At 40.6% G+C, this 19,643-nt stretch overlaps 1 protein-coding gene across 1 annotated transcript in view; it reads right to left on the bottom strand.

The window, feature by feature from the left end:
- Positions 1-19,643, bottom strand: part of DNAH5 (dynein axonemal heavy chain 5) — a 180,058-nt gene that overhangs the window by 40,928 nt on the left and 119,487 nt on the right. Inside the window, exons 56-65 of the mRNA XM_058680132.1 lie at positions 17,046-17,277; positions 15,452-15,566; positions 14,792-14,968; positions 11,960-12,163; positions 8,542-8,721; positions 4,829-4,966; positions 2,938-3,073; positions 2,071-2,387; positions 1,292-1,447; positions 365-547 (exon numbers count right to left, since the gene is read on the bottom strand). Of these exons, the coding sequence (XP_058536115.1) occupies positions 365-547; positions 1,292-1,447; positions 2,071-2,387; positions 2,938-3,073; positions 4,829-4,966; positions 8,542-8,721; positions 11,960-12,163; positions 14,792-14,968; positions 15,452-15,566; positions 17,046-17,277 (1,838 nt within the window). The remainder of the gene's footprint in view (positions 1-364; positions 548-1,291; positions 1,448-2,070; positions 2,388-2,937; positions 3,074-4,828; positions 4,967-8,541; positions 8,722-11,959; positions 12,164-14,791; positions 14,969-15,451; positions 15,567-17,045; positions 17,278-19,643) is intronic.

The raw sequence follows: 19,643 nt of genomic DNA, 5'->3' as shown, positions 1-19,643 counted from the left end.
CAAAATCACACTAATGAATCAAATGAAGAGAAAAACGTGGTATCTGGAAAACTGAAAATCAGTAAGTGAACAGAATTCACAATAGCATATTCAGAAAAACAAAGCCAGTTTAGACCAGGATAACAATGCTAAAACTAGATGGACATTCACACAGTCATATCATCTGTCTGTATAAAAGCAATCAATGCAATATAATAGTCAACATAAAACATGTGGTTAGATAATTAGCAATTTTAAGACACGTGAGGGAAAAAAATGAGTTAAAAAGACAAAATATTTAGTCCCATTACCACTTTCATCATATTGTCTTCATTGGTGAAAGGACTTCAATGCAATGCGGAGACGGACAGCGCCTGTCACCTACCTGCTTCTCTGTGAGAATGACTCTTCCCAGTAGCTGGTCTTCCAGACCTTTCATGGTGACAGTGAAGTCAATGATGGAGGTGCGTGCACTGATTTCAGGGGAATAGGCTGGACTGGGCAGCTTGGTGGTAATGTAGAGTCTGAAGCCATCCAGAGCGTCTACTTCTTTGTCACCAACCTTCACCTTGAAAACAGAAAGTCAGAAATAATATTTTTTGTATAAGATTAATTTGTGTTTTAAACAATTATGTAACCAAAGGTAATTCATAATACTACTAAAAGAAATAGTCATTAGATATTTGTTAAGCTTTAAGTCACCGAGATAGATGGAAGGAAGGCGGGAAAGAAGGAAGGAGAAAAGGAAGGAAGAAAAGATATCCAGTATTTTTCTTGCAATAAGCATGTAATTTGATATCAAAATCCCTTGTGACCACCCTGAAGAACAGAAATGTCTTCATTCAAAAGTTATCTTAGATTTCAAAACTAATGATTCCACGTGTGACCAGAAGACTGAAAATACATACCACTCACATAATGAGATATTCTGGGAGGGTCAGAGAAGGTTGCCAGGCAGTTCCCCAAAACAGCTGTGATCACAGGCAGGCATCTGACTTAGGGCTTTCTGGTGGTTAGAAGGATAGGGCTGGAAGAATGGTTCTTCCACACAGGCACAGGCAGGGGGTTGAATAGTTTGGATTTGTAACCAGTGCCAAAGGAGGGGGCAGACAGGTTTTCTTATCTCCTTGTCCAGATATGAGGTAGGCTGTCCATTTATTATAAGAGTGAAGCAGATCATTTAAAAAGAATTGTTCCATAGTATTTTAATACCAAATGCAAAAGTTTAAAAGAGGAAAACAAATACCTCTTGGCCCTGAGTTCAATTTAACTTGCTACCTATTGAGAGAATTCCATCTTGTCATGTACTTACCTTAAAGGTAGACCCAGTTTTAATGAAGTTTCTTTCCAACACATTATCCAGGGATGGATCTAGCTCCTCTCCAACATCTTCAATCAGCAAGGGCCTTCCCAGGGAGAGGCTGTCCTCCAGGTGGTTTCGGAAGTATTTGTGGTTGAGGGCTGTGATCTGCGAACAGAGCACTGTTGTCAGACAGTCCCACTGTGCAATGCGCAGGAAAACTGAGATCACACATCCTGAAGCGCGGTGGGGCAGAAAGCAAACAGAGGTTTGCAGATGTGTCTACGGCCATGTCACCCTGAACGTGCCCGATCTCGTCTGATCTCAGAAGCTAAGCAGGGTCAGGCCTGGTTAGTACTAGGATGGGAGATGTTTGCAGATGCTTTGCTTCAGTTTCTATTATTATTTGTTTTAGGACACTATCACTCTCTTTTACTGGAAAGCAGTACAGGCTCCATCTTGGCAACACTTGCTTTTTCCTCACTCTTGTTAAATACTGCACCCTTAGTAAATACAGTTCTGTACTTCTGTGCTTATCCAAGCCAGTCTTAGATCCCACTAAATAGAAACTGAGACTACTGAAACATGATATCAGTAGACGACAGCACAGATGTAAATAAGGAAATTCTAGAGAACATTTTAATATTATGATTTAAGCCTATACACACTACTATTTCGCCTGGGATTATCGAAAATCACTAAAGTTTTTAAATATTTCCTTATCTTGTGTTTTTGTTCACCTGGGGCAATAAAACTTAACTGGTAACATAATAAACCCACACACAAAATACCTGGAGTTCATTTCGACTTTCTTTGTTTTTAATCCAGATCTTGCCTTGAGTCTGTGGATCAATTAGCAAAGGATAGCGTGATGCCTTTGTGACAATGATTGCGTTCTGAATGGACAAGTCATCGTTTGGCAGACCTTGGAGGTTCCATTCACTAATGGTAGGAGCATCAATCAACATCTCATTAAGGTTGAGATCATTTCCAAATGGAATTTTCCGGGCTTTCATTTCCTTTTTCCAATCATTCAACAACAAATCACGAAACTCTTGGTTAAATGGACCAGAATAAGATAGAAAAGCTGTAGCCAACAACACATCCCCTAAAATAGAAAGCAAATGCCATCAAAATTGTTGATTATCCTCATGATTCTGTACACGAAAATGAAAAAAAAATAGACAACCATTGTTTTAAACCAAATCCTACAAACTGAAGTGCGATCACATGTTGCTCTGTGCTAGAAAATGAACAGTAATTTGGTTCACAGCTAAACAAAGTCCAAGGGGCCTACCAAACTACAACTGTTACTAGTAAAGCACTGGGTTAGCTGGGCTTGCTTTGAAAGGGAGGTGATTATGTTTAAGACATACAAAACCTCAGCGGACAGAGCCGTCATTCCAAGTGCCCTGGATCAATATTCCCACACATTCACAGGAGAATTCATGAGTGACCTAATGATAAGAGGTTTAAAAATCCTTAACACACTAATCAGGATACTATCGATGCCAGATCAATATCAATCTATCTGAAATGGCTGAGAGCACACATACACAAGAATTTGAAATAAGGGTTGTGTTTTATTCTGATTAAAGTTTCAATGAGCTAACTATTGCAGCCAGCACATAATCTCATTAATAAGAAAATGGACATACCTACAAGTCTTTTAGTTTGAGCAGCAAACTCTTTACTCTGCTCCGTCCATCTCTCTTTTTCTCCAGCCAGGCCGCTAATCAGTGTGGAAGCTGTCTCCATCTTACGTCTGCACCGCTCCGCATCTTCAAGCAAAGTCTGTTAAGGGCCATAATCAGAAGAGATTTTTATTGAGATAAATATGGTCCCCGACTAAAAAAATAACCCTTTAAGACATTATATGTTGGCCTTTCTGATACAGGAGAGTCATTTTGTTCTCAAAAGAGAGAGTGTAAGAATTTATGTCCACGTGTCTGTCAACCCAATCCTGTCTCATGTCTCCTACGCACAACTACGAGTGACATCTCCAAGTGGCAATTTGAGCCAAGGGTCAGACTTTTCAAATGTTAATAACCACAACAGATTAGAAGTGTTTCCATTTGCAGCTCCCTTACACACACACACACACACACAATGTATAGCAATATCACACAACACCAAAATGCTGGCTTCATAGGAGCTCAGCTTCAATCACTGAAGTCATCTGGGGAGTGAACCACTGGATGGAGGATCTCTCTTTGCCCTCCTCCTCTATGCAAAGCTATCTTTCAAATAAAAACACATGTTTTCTTTTTTTAAGATTTATTTATTTTTATTGCAAACTTGATATATACAGAGAGGAGGAGAGAGAGGAAGATCTTCCATCTGATGATTCACAACCCAAGTGGCCACAACGACCATAGCTGCGCTGATCCAAAGCCAGGAGCCGGGAACCTCCTCCAGGTCTCCCACATGGGTGCAGGATCCAAAAGCTTTGGGCCATCTTTGACTGTTTTCTCAGGTCACAAGCAGGGAGCTGGGTGGGAAGCGGGGCAGCCAGGATTAGAACAGGAGCCCATATGGGATCCCGGCGCATTCAAGATGAGGACTTCAGCAGCTAGGCCACCACGCTGGACCCAAAAAATGCATTCTTTAAAAACAGCTAGAAAATAAGGAATATATAAACCTGAGCAAGGTGCTAAGGCTACAAGGCGTGCATGTGCTGAGAAGGTTATAGATGGTCCCTTTCACTGGGAACTGGCCTTAAGGTCTGTCACACTTGCACAGCATAACATCCTTCAGGAAACATTTGAAACCAAAATCTACCAGCTCTAGGAAAATGAACCTCTCTGTGTCTCAGTTTCTTTTGCTAAAGCGAAGGTAAAAATATCCACCCCACCTACTTTCCAAGACTGTTTCAAAGATTACCTGAGCCAAAGTGGCACTGTGGCACAACCCGTTAAGCTCTCACTTGTGATACCCACTTTGCAAACCAGGGTACAGGTTCAAGTCCTGATTACTCTATTTTCAATCCAGAGTCCCAGAATGCATCCTTGGAAGCAGCGGGTCTTGGCTCCTACTTGGGTCTCTGTTTTTCAAAGGTAGTTCTAGGCTGCTTGCCATCGCCCAGCCCAGCTGTGGCTTTTGTAGGCATGTAAAAAGAGAGTAGGCACACAAAAGCATCCTTCCCCCACCTCTTTCTCTCTTGCTATATCTATAAAAGTAGATAAAAATAAATCAACATGCATACAAGAAGACAAACTGGGAGCACATGATTTGAAAACAAAAAACAAGAAAATGCTATCCAAGATGCTATTACCAGTCACATTGCCATGAATAAAGAAACCAAGAGCCACTAGGTTCCAGAACAGACTGTACTCCTGGCTGACTGTTCTGACATCTTACCAAAAGTCCCCGGTGTGTGTCAGAAACAATCTCTAGGCTTTTGTGACAGATTATGTGCTGTCTATAAGTTGTGAATTCAGTGAATCTCCAACAGAAACCAAAGTCTTCAAGAGAGAAAGTACAAGAGGAATGAGGGGTTACAAGAGCCAAGTAAGTGTCTAACAGTCCCTTCCACAACAAAGGACGCACCTGCTTCTTGGTCATGGCCTGTTCATACTCGGCCTGTACCACATCGAGCTCTGCCTGCTTGTCATCCAGTTCTGCCTGGGCCTTCTGTAAATCCTGCATGGCCAAGCCATGGCGATTCTCCTGCACCACCAGGTTGGCCTGCACAGGACATACACAGTATAAAGGACATGCAGCAAACCTGCAAAAATCCCATACCTCAGAGTCTGAGAACGCAGTAAGCCACACATTCAAAGCTTAATGTGAACGAATCATAAATGTTTACAAACAGAAAACTGTAATTCAGCACATCTTTTCTGCAAAGTGACAGGTAATAAATATTTTGGGATTTTAGGCCATGAAGTAAAATCTGAATCATTGATTTAGGTGTTTATTTAAAATCCACTTAACTATTTAAAACCCCTTCTTATTTTCCAGGCTATACAAAAACAGTTCATAAATTTAGATTTGTCCCAAGACTTGAGATGCCTCTCCCTAGATCAGAAAATTATAATACTAAATGTGCACAGGCAAATCACAGAAGCTTGCAATGCTAACAGTTGTAGAAAAAAGACAACTCTGAATTCAGTTACTGATTCATAATTGTTCAACTTCATCATATTTTACTATAAAATGACATAACAGTGGTACATAATCAGCAGAAACTGTACTGTAAATTTCTACCCTCAGGCTAGCAATGTATGGTACAATCCTCTCTGGTATTATTGGGCAAGAGTGACAGAAGTGAGACACAGCTTCCTGTCAGCTCTGTGATCACAATGGCGAGCATGAGGCTGAGGCATGGCATTCAGTGGGTGAGGGGAATTTAAATGCTACAGCAAACCTACAGTGACATGAAAAGATCCTAAGTTATTTTCAGTTCAAAGACTCCTCTACCTTCAATGGGGCTGCTCTGCAGTAAACTCATCATAGAGTTAAAACACTATAAATGCAATCGACATACTAGAGACTGTATTTAGAACTATTTCTCTGGGAATATTCATCCTTGCTGATGTGAACCAAAGACAGAATTTCATTACTCATTGAATGTAAAGACCTTGTTGTACCAGTAATCTTGATGTTGTTTCCATAATTATTATGCAATTCTTGCTTTTGTACCTTCAGCTGTGACTAATTAATCTGCATTAAGAGAGCTCATAAAATACAGTCAAAAGTTATTATCAAACAAAAAAACAGCAAAACGATGGTGTGTACAAAGTAGTTCATGCTTACAGGAGTTTAGACCCATAGAAATCTTTGAAATTAAACTTCTTTTTTAAGTGTATAAGATGCCATAAATTATATTAATAGAATGATCTATTAATAGATATGCTATTCTTCCTGAGGTTTGAGAAGATTACTTTTTAAAAAATTGTAATAGATTACTTTCCTATCGCAATATCTCAAGCTTCCAAATTTTTGTTGCATATCTTTAAGGAAAAAGTCAAAATTCTCTAATTGACTAAAACCAGTGGCAGTGTATGGCTTTAAAATTGCAGTTTCAAAGGACTCGAACTCATGAAACTTTTTTTGGCACCACTCTGAACTCAATGCCACTGCATCAAACAACTCAGCGGTCTCTGCAGCAACGTGAGAGCACCACAGTCCCAAATATTCTGAATACTTCATCCACTTTATTCAAATTAATAAATACATAAACATTAGTTTAAATTAAGCTCTCAAATATTGCTGATGAAAATCCTTCCAATTCAGTTGCTCAACATAGGAATTCTAGAATTCTGTGCAGGTTACTGAGATGCTCAGTTTCCCATTACACCACGGAAAGACTACTTTCAAAGATTTGAATGTGAGAGAGGGAGAGTGAAACACTAGAACACATCTCTAAAGTCCCACTCTACTATCTGGCACATAACAGGTATAAACAGATGACTGCTGCTAGATCTATGCCCAACATTTAAGAATCTACTTTTTTTAAAAAAAAATCTACTTTTCCTAATTACTGGTTTTCAGAGTTTTCAGAGAGATCATACATCATGATGAGCTTGAGTCTAAACTGCTATTGTAGCCAAGATTTATTTACACATCCTCATTATCAGAAGTCAATTTGCCCATGTATAGGGACTGCAGAATTAAACAGGCGGGGCCATGTCTAGATTGCTAATTAGCATCAAAGGGAATGTCCCTGGAATTTGGCCATGTCCTTGAAGTTTCCTCATTCAGGAAGCATGAGCATGCGAAGAAAGCCCATCAAGCAACAAATGAAGTTAGAGGCCAGGTCTGCATTTCTTAACATTCAGGAGAAGCACCCCATGAGAACTCGGTGTGCCTCTGCCTGGAATCTTCTCCCTCTGCCTGGAACAGTGTATGATCTAGGTAACTGCATGTATTTTCTGACTGACACGGGGAGGGATTTGACAAGCTCAGCAGTCTTAGTTACTGGATGTTCGCCAGAACACAGGAAGGCACTCACAGGACAGACTTATTCAGCCTTCACCTGTATTCACAGGGTCCCATGACAGGTGGAAGAAGTGTTCACCTCCTGAGGGTGTTCCTTTCACAATCTACGTGGTGATAGGAAGAGTCCTGGGACAGCCTGGAAACTGAACTATGGAAGGCATTAAACATAAGAAAAAGCATCACTCTTATGTAAGCCTTGCTCAGAATGTACGCTTTTAAATATTTCATTTCACCACACTCAAAAACCATACATTGTTAATTTGGCTGCAATTCTGTCTAACATACTATGTATGTTTACTCATCAGAAATATGTGCAAAACAATACCCTTTAATTTTCTTTTGATATGGGATAATTCAAGTAATATCAAAATGTCCATCTCTGAACTGCTGAGTTTTCAAGGATCCCAGAATCCATATCACAGCATAACATTGATTATTTACTTCAAAATTCTTTGAATTGAAATAATTGCTGCTCAATTAAATTTTCCTAGAACCCCACAGACCATGAATATTGAATAAATAATACTGGCATAATAAAATTATAGTAAAATGTATCATATAAATCTGTATCTTTCTGCTACTCTTGATTTTTATCATGATTATTATGATTCTTGGGAAGTTTCCAAAGTGGATTTTAATAGATGGCTTAGCGTTATCAGACTTATACAAAAACAAGATCATCAAATCTGAAGATATTATATTGCAAAGTCAGCATTTCATTTTCAAAAAATGCACTTGCCTATCTATGGGATGAAGACCCAATAGATTTGGTGGTGAAGACTATATACAAATGAAGGTAAAACTTTCAATTACTCAAAAGGAAACAAAGTCTAACCTCAAAGTCATCTTGGATAATAAAGAGATGACGTTGAGTTTCTTTCCTGAGAGACAAGGGGGGATGAGAGAGGACCGAGGCCCACACAGACAAGACCAGAGACAGACATTTCCTCCCTGCAGCATCCACACCACACCGCCTCACAAGGTCCCTGGCTGCCGATCCTGAATAGTGGTAAGCAGTTCTGTGCTGAGCTTTTCTGTGTTTTTTTTTTTTTCCAAGCTGACAACGCAGAGGAAAACTCTGCAGCAGCCCACTGTGGATTCTGTCTACAATCAGTCCATGCTTCAAGGCCCACGGGATTCCGACCAGAGCGCATGCCTGAGAAGCACACACGGAATCCATCTTCCTGACATGTGATGGCTCAGTGGATGTGAACCTAGTTAAGTCAGACGGTAAGGTCTCCTGTGCTACTGAGAAAAGCTGGAGCAGCTGAGAGCATCCTCTCCCAGGCACAGTCAGACAAGTCCACCTGCAGGCATACCTTCAGAGGCAGCACCTCTTTGTTTATAGAAAAAAATGAAGCCATGGCTTTGGTCCAGGAACAAAGACCAGCTACATTCCCACATACGCGCTTAGCAGTTTCGATGTTGTAGTCTGCCATCTCAAAGTAAGGATTCAAAAATTCTATCACTTCTTCATTGATTGTGTCTTTTGGGAATTGCTATAAAAGAAAAGGAGCAAAATTCAGTAACTTGTTTTCATGAAGCCAAATGCAAACTGTATTTGTATTTTGTCAATACCTCGTGACGCAAGATGACAGTCCTAACAGTGAAAATACCAGTAAGGAGTGACTGCAAAGAAAGCTGTTGTTATAACTGCAGATGCTGACCTACATAAACAAATTGCAGAGATTCAGGTAAAGAATTTTTTTCTTTCTTTTCTTTATTAATTAATGACTCAAAGAAATAAATTGCTTAGGTGGTATACATTACCGTGATTATTAGAACTTTCAAAGCAAAAAGAAAACCCACAAATACCATATTACCAATCCATAGGATTAACAGTGAAACACATACACACAAACATAAGTCTAACCTAATGAAAAACAAACTGAGAATTTAATAGCAACCAGACACACAATACATTCAGACAGAGATTATATTAAACTCAACTGAAATGCAAAGATAAACCTTCTATATTGGGCCTTGTGGAAAAAGAATTAATTTTTAATCATCTGGAACTATCAAGAATATAAAAGTATTAATTATATTCTGGATGAATATAATTTTAAAGTAGTGTCAGAAACAGATTCAGAATGCCTTCCTGTATAAGAAAAGAGTGACTGGAAATGGAACAAAATTGAAACTTTGAAAAGTAATATTTTCTTATCTAAAAGAGTGTGATTAAATGCTGCCTAAGTAGAAACAAACTGGGCACCCAAGCAAACACGTACCCCACAGAGTAGAACACACTTCCATTCAGACCTCACTGGAGGCACGTTTGAAAAACTTCATTGCCAGAATATCTCAGAAAGACAGAAGAGAGGCCCAAGTGGCAAGGGGGCAAACAGAAATGTGTGCTCCAGAACAAATGGTTCTGCCAGCAGTAAATAAGGCAGACCCTGATATCACCTGCCAGGAATCCACTTGAATCCAATTGCACTATTATGGAAAACCATAATGATCTGGGACCTGCCTTGTGTCACCTGCTGGTTTTATCAATTACTCATCATTACAACTGCTCTAAGGTGCCTCCCATGGCTCTAGCTGTAGCAGTCACTCGGGTTATATAGGACTGAAAATGAAATAAAGTTAGCACTAAGGCTATAGGTTAGACAATAGGTGTGAATTACCTATTCCCAAGTAGCTGTATAAGATTTAGATATGAAAGCTAAAATAAAACTTCTTAAGGAAGTAAAAATTTGACCTATCTTCAAGGCCAATAAAGATGTCCTAAAACAAATCTAAAACAACAAATAGAGATAAATCATTATTGACAACTGGACTACATGATACCTAAGAACTTCTGAAGATCAAAAGATACTATTGACAGAAACAACAGAAGATATTCACAAATACAATAACTATAAAATAGTCATGTTTCCTATATCAAGAAATCCTACAAAATAATGAAAAAAAAAATAGGTAAGAGAGTGGAACAAGTCATAGGAAAAGAATTCCCAAAAGGATCATAAAATATGAAAGACTTTCAAAATCATTAGTCATTAGGAACATGAAAATTAAACCAACAGTAATAAGACACCACTATAAACCCATTGGAACACCTAAAATTAGAAAATGACGTCACATGTGAAGCAATTGATGATGGATATGAAAGTGATGTAGCAGTTCTTTGAAAACCCACTGGTGTGACCTACTAATGTTGATTAAATATATGTAATCTAAAACCAAGAAATTCTATTTCTGAGCAAACACCAACAAAAATGTGCACATGCAGTCACAGCTTTGTCTATATTAGCCAAAAATCAGCACGAACCCAAAATCCAGAACAATGTACTGAACAAACAAATATAGGCGTATCATAGTGTTTCAACCTTGGGCTCATTCATACAAGTTCATGAGAAATGGCTATCAAACATTGAGGTATCCTGCAAACTGGCTGCTAAATATACCCATTTTTAAAATTAAATCCATACAAACCTGTAACTAAATAATTTATATTTAAAACAAAGTAACATCATCCAAATCATCACCTTCTGTTTTACTACGCTTCACTACCATCTGTTTCTTTTTTAAGATTTATTTATTTTTATTACAAAGGCAGATGTACAGAAAGGAGGAGAGACAGAGAGGAAGATCTTCCGTCCGATGATTCACTCCCCAAGTGAGCCGCAACAGGCCGGTGCTGCGCCGATCCAAAGCCGGGAACCTGGAACCTCTTCCGGGTCTCCCACGGGGGCGCAGGGTCCCAAAGCATTGGGCCGTCCTCGACTGCTTTCCCAGGCCACAAGCAGGGAGCTGGATGGGAAGTGGAGCTGCCGGGATTAGAACCGGCACCCATATGGGATCTTGGCGTGTTCAAGGCGAGGACTTTAGCCACTAGGCCACGCCACCAGGCCCACTACCATCTGTTTTTAAGGTTGTTTGCACCTGTTTTATCTGTATCCTGGAAATACTGTATAATGACGTGTCCCTCACCCCAGCTCTACCTTCAGCAGTATCATTTTCATAAGTTGAAACTGTTATTGCCAGCGTAGTTATGCCATGATAAACACTGTCAATGTTAGGGATTTTTCCCTTTTCGCCCCACCAAGAACTTTTGCCAACTATTTGTCACACACACCACAGCATATTCATGTACTGGAAAGCTAGCTACATAGCAACAAAAAAGAGAAATTGCGTCCTTGGCAATACTCTCAGAGCCATGACTGAATGAAAGAGGTCAAAACCAAAGGGTTCACACAAGATGGCTTCATGCACATGAATTCCAACACAGGTAAAAGTTATTATTTTTAGAATAAAAAATTGCTATTTTGTGGGATGTCATTCACTGGTTTCGGAAATGAAAGTGATTACAGGGAACCTGGAAACATACACACTAGCTTTCATTATTCATTAATAAGCACATACATATGTCAACACTTACCAAGCGGCACACTCAGCACTTCTGCATTTTACTACATGTAAGTTCACCTCGTATAAATTAATATTAAAAAATTACTGCTAAGGCTTTCAAAAGATACATATGCATATATTAATATTCATTATGAATACTATTGTATCATTGTCCCCTGAAAACATTTTATTGAAGTATGCAAATACATCAGGAAAAGCTCAAATGCCTACATTTGAAATAGAAGACTCCACTCTGAAAATAATAAAAATTTAAATAATAATCCAAATAAATACGTAAAGCGAATTCTTTTCAGAAACGTGCTCTGCTGAGAGAGCACACACTACACTGTAGCTCTCTTAATCCATCGTTATTGAACTACCAACCTGTAAATTCTGTAAGAAGTTCCCTGCAGTCATCAGCTTCAGAGATTCCTGCCAGGAAGGAACAGGACAGCTTTTTTCCAGGTCCATTTTCACCGCGTTGACTTTCCTTTGAAACAGCAGCAGCACACAGTCCATGATTCGCATGATGAGGTGAGGGGGCCTGCCCAGCGTGCGCACAGTGGCAATGTCAGAAGGCTTGATGGTCTGGGGAGTGAGGAGGGAAAATAACGACATGGTCACTCAATCTCAGATTCAAATAAACGGGCAAACAAATTTTTCGTGTCTACATGCTGTTTTTTTCAGCAAATAACAGCAAGCATCTTTAAGTCAGACGCAGTGCTGGGGGCTAGACACACCTCTAATCCCAAGGCATCATACACATCCAACAAAGCTCACAGTTTTACAGTTCTAACTGACAGTGAAGGACAGAAATGTTGGTGACCAAGTAAGGACGTGTGACTTTTCCAAAGCTGTGCAGGTTACTATCTGTCAGAAATAAAAGTGTAATCTGGGTGAAAGAAAATGATTAGCTTAAACAGATATCAGGGTTCGAACCGGGAACAAATACAGCATTGCCAGTGTGTGGGGTTTTTTTTTTCCCCTCATTAGCTATGTAGGTCAGGAACCTACCTCTCTAAGCAACTCAGACTTGTCACAGTGGACTGACACCAGAGGGTAGCCGCAGGGCTGACAGATTGAATAATTAGAGGTTTCTTAGCTGGGAAGTGACCTTTAAATAAAGGAGCTTGAGCAATATGAGTTTCACAAGGCTCTCAGAAAAATTCCATTGCATGCCCAGTACAGATTTTCTATGGAATAAATTATTTAATACTCACATAAGCCTATTTTGCTTAATAATAATTGCTCTCTTAACTGCTTTATGGAAAAAGTATACAAAAAGATATTAACTATAGACCTATAATTAATAAATAAATGTCTACTTACTCTTCGAGGTCTTAAAAACCTGGTTTGCATTTACAGCCCCCTACCAAAAGACGGTGTCTGACAACCTTTTGCTCAAAGCTAACAATCTGTTCTGTGAGTACTAATAAAACTCTCTCTCTCTCTCTTACTCTGTTTCTGTCTCTCTCTCTTTTTCACACACACACACTTTGTCATCAGTAATCTATTTTCTTTTAGAATGATTTCCTCAATACACCAGCATTCTAAAAGCTAGACAACTGGAAGCTGAGGGGAACTTGTGAAGAACTAGAAGAGGCAGTAGATCGTTGTTTAAAATTTGTGGCTAAAAAGAATTAGTTTGGTAAGCAGTGGGGAACACAGTGTCAACTTGAAATGATTCAAAATGTTAAGAATTAGGCATGCTTACTTCATACTAGTTTTTCAAAATAGAATTTTCAGACAGAACTGGGCTCAGTATTTTAGGTGTCCATATAAAAAAATATCGAAATTGGGCTCAGTATTTTCAGGTATCCAAATGAGAAGCTGGTTATACAATATATGGATTTTTTTCCAAGTTATTTTAACTGATACATTAGAACTTAGCAAATCTTATTTGCAACAACTGATGGAACTGGAGGCCTAGCTAGCACAAGAGAGAAGCCAGTCACATATCAGACCAGTACTCCATGATCTCACTCCTGTGAATAATCTCAGGAAGTTCACATCGCAAAGTCGAGAGTGGAATGGTGGTGACCAGGGGCTGGAGGAATAGGCAGAAAAGGGATGGGATAATATTGATTAATGTCAACTACTAAATTATGGTCAGACAAGAGTGAGAAGTTCTGAAATTCTATTGCATAGCAAGGCCACTATAGATGATAACGTACTTATATTTTTTTTAATTCAGAAGAAAAGATTTTGCATGTTTTCACCACACAGAAATCATTAATGTCTCAGGAGACAGAAAGGTTTGCCTGATTTACACATTACCAATGCAAACAAGCATCAAAACATTACATGGTATCTCACAAATCCTCCAGTTTTAACGTATCAATTAACTTGGAAAAATCCATATGTTGTATACTAACCCAGAATCCCTAAAGACTTAACTTGAATCAAAAAGATTTAGAAGTATTTCAAGGAGCATGCTAACAAGGTAATAAAAAATTACGTTATCAATTATAAATGATGCATGCTCAATTAAGGTAAAATAACTTGACCTTGCAGTGAACAGATGAACAATATTTTATTTCTCCAATCATTTTCTGGGTTAGGAGCCTATATTGTAAGGGAGTAGATAAGTCAGATTGATGTAAAATTAAGTTTGAGACCAAAATAAACTTAAATTGAGTCTTCAGCATTGGACCAGTCCTTTAATGCTATGACCTGATTCACAAAATACCTCTTATTTTCTCAGAACCAATCTCATTCATCATGACTCTGTTTTCTTTTATTGCGACACATGGCATAGATTAATTGTAGCAGAAGCCTGTTCAAATTCAATCATTAATAAGCCTCATTAGAGCAATAGATCCCTTTTTATTTGGCTAATTTATACAGTTGAAGGATGTTGTATGTTACAGACCACCTGCCCTAGTGTCCTCAATGAATGAATGACAAATGCTATTTTAAAAAGTTTATGTGAGATTCTTCTAGAGCCACACAGTTGGCTGATGTCAATGCTGAAATAACAACCCAGGATCTTGGCCACTGTTCAATGACATAAGTAATGGGAGAAGTTCAGTAGCTTGTGCCAAACCTATAAAAGAGCTAATAAGATCTCCAAGCAGAAAACATGACTTGAAGTAACTCCGGTGGACAAAGCTTTGATGTGAACCAGCTGAGTGTTTCCTTGCTATTACTAGAACTTTCTTTTCCTCCACCTGGGTCCAAAAGTGGCAACTGTGACATCCATCACACACATTTTACCTGCAATGCTGCTTCTGCCTCTTCTAAAGCTGGTTTGGCAGCCTCCAGCTTTTCCTCAGCGATGGCCTTGTCTCTAGAGATGCTGTCCACGATGGCCTGGGCTTTGTCCTTCACCTTCTGCACCCCGGCCTTGACCTTCTCGGCAGCCTGTGCTTTCATTGTGACCTCTGTTAAGACCTAAAAAACCTCATCAAAAGTTTCCAATCAGGAGCAGTTGCTGGTCCAGCAATGAAGAGCCTACATCCTGGCCACAGAGCACAGGTTTCCTTCAAGCCCCAGCTCTGACCCAAGCTTCCTGCAAAGGCAGATTTTGCAAGGCAGCACTCAGGACTCCCTGCCACACAGGTGGCAGTTCAGGATTCAGCTCCCAGTTCCTGGCTTCTCTGGTCTAACACCAGCTGTCACTGGCATTGGAGAAATTAACCAGATGATAGATCTTTCTCTAATAAGATAATTAATTAAAAAGGAAAATGACTGTTAGATATGCATTTTGTTTATTAACTTTGTCCAAGTAAACAACTTCTCCCACATAAAAATTAGTTTATTTAAATAGAAATGAATAACTTTTACTCCCTAGTTAGGATGTAGTATGTATTCATTGTTCCACAATTCACACTGAGAACTGACATGGACAGGGCAGGTATGTGAATGTCCACTCACCATGTCAGCTTTTTCATTGGCCACTTTCAGCTCCTTTTCTTTCAGTTCCAGTTCTTTGTTCAGGGCTGCAACAGACTCAGAAGCTTCTTTTAACTTTTCTAATCCAGTGTTCATTCTGAAATTGAAAAACCCAGCAACATGTCAAAAATCTGTGGTACTGAGCTCAGCACAGTGGCCTACTGGCTAAGGTCCTTGCCTTACATGCACTGGGATCCCATATGAGCGCCGGTTCGTATCCCAGCTGATCCACTTCTCATCCAGCTCCCTGCTTGTGGCCTGGGAAAGCAGGAGAGGATCGCCCAAGGCCTTGGAACCCTGCACCCATGTGAGAAACCAGGAAGAAACTCCTGGTTCCTGGCTTTGGATTGGCTCAGCTCCAGCCATGGCATCCACTTGGAGAGTGAACCAGCAGATGGAAGATCTTTCGGTCTCCTTCTCTTTGTAAATATGACTTTCCAATAAAACAAATAAATAGACCTTTAAAAAAATCTGTGGTACTTGGTTCCATCTTCCAAATACTACTCTAATAATAAAATGCTAATTGGCCATATTTGAAGAATGAGTGTATGTGAACAGAAAACATAAAGGGTGTAAGTCCAGGCTGAGCTGCAGACTGACACATGGACGTTCTTCATGGGCCACATGGGAGACGGGCGAATGCCCCAAGGTACACGGCTGACAGCAGGAACGCCAGTGGACCAGCGGCTGGATATACATTTCAGTTTCACTACATGACAATAGACTTCAAGTGCTCAGAGCCCTTTGTTGGGGTAAAGAAAATAACTGCTAAAAAAATAGTCCATTGATGTTCAAAGAACTGAGCTCAAGAAAGAAACGATTTCAAGCCATTATAAAGATGCCAGAAAGGTGAATCTGACATCATGTGATCTTGCAGATGGCACCCTCAGAGTCCTTGCAGACAAACACCCGCTCGGGGACCTTTACATCCAACCTGCCCGACTGTGCCCACTCTCCGGTGAAAATCTGCACGTTCAGAAAAGCACCTTGCGGGCAAACACCCACTCGGGGATCTTTACATCCAACCTGCCCGACTGTGCCCACTCTCCGGTGAAATCTGCACGTTCAGAAAAGCACAGAGCACAGCAGGGAAATGTCAAATGAACTCAGTGGAACAGGGCTTTCGTTTCATTGCAAATCTTGAGGCCACCTTCATCTACCTGGTTTCCCAGGAGGGGTGGGATGACAGGGAGGAGCGGAGGCAGGGCAGGACGTGTACATCCTCAGTCTCTTTACAGGCTTCCATAATTATGCCACTTAATATCATACAAAGGAGGAGGGTACATTAAAGTATGGCAATAACTTATCCTGCTGGCCAGAAACTAGGTATGCTGAATCACCCTCAGCATGGCCCAAGAAGAGCATTTTCCCAACTCCGTGCTGCGGAAAGTCTGGTCTTGATTATTCTTTACCTGAAGAAGTTGCCCTGCTGCCCGTAGGCTGTTCTGCAGTACCCTTGTCTCCATGGGGTGCTGTTAGCATCCCTTGCCAGCAACACCTCCAGTTATGTCAAGGATTGCAAAATGTCCATTCCACAAGAGGCAAACTAGCCTTAACTTCATAGTTGAACTCATACCTGTTGGCGAGTGTCTGTACTTCCATGTGCTTTTCTCTGTAGGTGAACTTATAGCCCTGGATAAAGGAGAGGTATGATTTGGGTGTCACATGGGTGGAGCGTCGGAACCTCTGGAAGTAATCAGCACATTTCTCTGCCACTCCGTCCTGGAAGGCGCCCATGCACTGGACCACCTCCTTCTTCATCTCCAAACTGCAGTCCATCTCATAGGAGCAGAGGAAGTGTTCTGACACTGGAAAGAGCAACAAGCCCAGCGTGTGAGATCCAGACACTAACCCTTGATCAAAATTAAATATTTTAAAAGAAGAAGACTGCACACAGATTTTCATAACCTCAACTAGGAAGACTGATTTCATCATTCTTGGTCTTAGGCCTATGACATCAGCAATTTCATTTTCCTCTCAGGAATAAACATGTAGTAGGCTCGGAGCCTACCATCATTCTTTGTTCTCTGTGCTTATACAAAAAAGTCTCTACCAGCTGCATGTTCTGCTCAGCAGCCAGCCTACTTTATGGTTTGCAAATGGTGCCAAAACCTCAGAAGTCAGTTTCCACCTGGTACTCATATTTAACAGTCCCATTCTGTTTTATTTTTTCTCAGAATCTATCAGATCCTGAATTCTCTGGCTCCTCACTACATTTGACACATAAAAGTGTCATCATTCGATGTGTTTATTCCTAGATCATCTTGCCCTTAAATGCAGCAGCTCACCATTTGTGGTAGGTTTTAATTTACAGCATCTTTTACAAAAAGTACAGGTAGAATTCCCTGTTGGAGACCTTCATCTTTTCTGCAGCGTCAAACAGCGGACTTCGAAGAGATCATTTAGTGCTACGAGAACTGTCCACAATACCAGAGCGAAGCAGGTGCCTTGTCCATAAACATCTACAGTGATGAGTACCAGAGCATGGAGAAGAAATAGGAAGCCTGGGCTCAATTCCAAAGACTCTTAAGAGTTATAAATATGGCAGTTAACAATTAGCACGCCCACACTTGTATATCTTAGAGAACATGGTCAGTGTACGTAAGACTTGTACACAGAAATAGGGTCATCACCAACAGACTAACATATAGACATTGAACTATGGACACAAAATGAAGGTCGCCTCCGCGGAACCTTGCCCTTGGCTTGAGAAATGTGATAAGATCTAAAAGAACGGGACACTCTTGTGAGAAACTGACAAAGAACAGTTTGTAAAAGAAGGGATGATTAAATAGGCACTTAGCAGGAAAGGCTCTGCATTTAAGTCTTAGCTCCTTCATTACGGCTTAGTGCGGCATTTACTATGAGAAATTGGTTTTCTTGCGAATACCTCACATGATATTTTACAAAGCACTTGCCTGTTGACTATGATATATCATGGCACACTTCAATATATCTCCTGAAATGCTGCTTTCCTGTTGTTGGTATTTATACAATGTTTCAAGGGATTTGAAAATCTCACCCCAGGTCAGGTGGTTGGCCCAGCGGTTAAGACGCCACTTTGAAAGTCCACAGGCCAAGCCAGAGTGCCGGGGCCCAAGGCGCAGCTCCACTTTGGATCCCAGCTTCCTGCGCATGCACACAGGGGAGGTAAGGGCTCACGTCCTTGGCTCCCTGCCGCCAACATGAGGGACCCAGACTGAGTTGCTGGCTCTTGGCTTTAGCCTATGCCAGTTCCAGCTGTCCCGAGACCTCGCTCTCTCCCTTTTTCTCACACAGACACTCCTTTTCTGTGTCCTCTACCTCTCAAATAAATAAAAATATAATAAGATAAAAATTCACTGCAAAATGTATCTTGTCCCTACTTGTATTTACCATTGATGAGACTTGGAATTTAAATCACTGGTCTTTTCTTAAAAAAGCTACATACTACTGTTATCAATAGTAGTGTGCAAGAACAAAACTTATCCCATCAATAAAGAGTTTACTTTAAAAAAAAAAAGAGGTAAAGAGAAAACCTTGCTTCTGGCCTCAGTTCTGATTCTTAAGTTTGCTAACATATTTGAAAGGCTGAATGACAGAGAGAGAGACGGAAAGCAGTCTTCCACCTGCTGGTTCTCCCACGTGAGTGGCAGGAGCCCGGGGGCATGAGCAGAGAGCCTGAACTGAAGCCGGACGGGGGCTCCAGTGGACGTTCAAACATGGGATGTCTGTGCCACATGTGCAGCCCTGATTCCTAATTCAACGGGCTTCTCCCACCTCTGACCAGCTCTCCAGTGCTTCCATCGCCAAAGAGCAAGAGAAAGGTGGATCAATGACCCTCCTACTGCAAAGGCAGGACCGGGGTGTGTGACGGGGAAGTCCCCAAACAGCCTCTCCTCACCCCTGTGCGTTTTTATTGCCCTCTCTACCAGCGCTGTCTTAACAACTTGTGAGATCTTCAACAACTCCCGCACTAATCTAGGTTCTCGCTTCACTCACAGAGGAAGAGCAGTGTTGATGCTTACTGGATAGAAGCAGTACAGGCAGAAGCATTTTCATCAGAGAAGACACTAGCTAACTGACATCCTCTGTCAAGGGTGGATAATGTGTTCCTCCTTGATTTATGGCACTGAGACAGACAGAATGGCATGCCTAATGGACATGCTACTTTATTCTGAGGTTGACAACCCAC

This window comes from Ochotona princeps, chromosome 23 (genome assembly GCF_030435755.1).
Source record: "Ochotona princeps isolate mOchPri1 chromosome 23, mOchPri1.hap1, whole genome shotgun sequence".
Lineage (NCBI taxonomy): Eukaryota > Metazoa > Chordata > Mammalia > Lagomorpha > Ochotonidae > Ochotona > Ochotona princeps.
The sequence above is the reverse complement of the archived record's forward strand: the minus strand, read 5'-3'. Positions and strand labels throughout refer to the sequence as shown.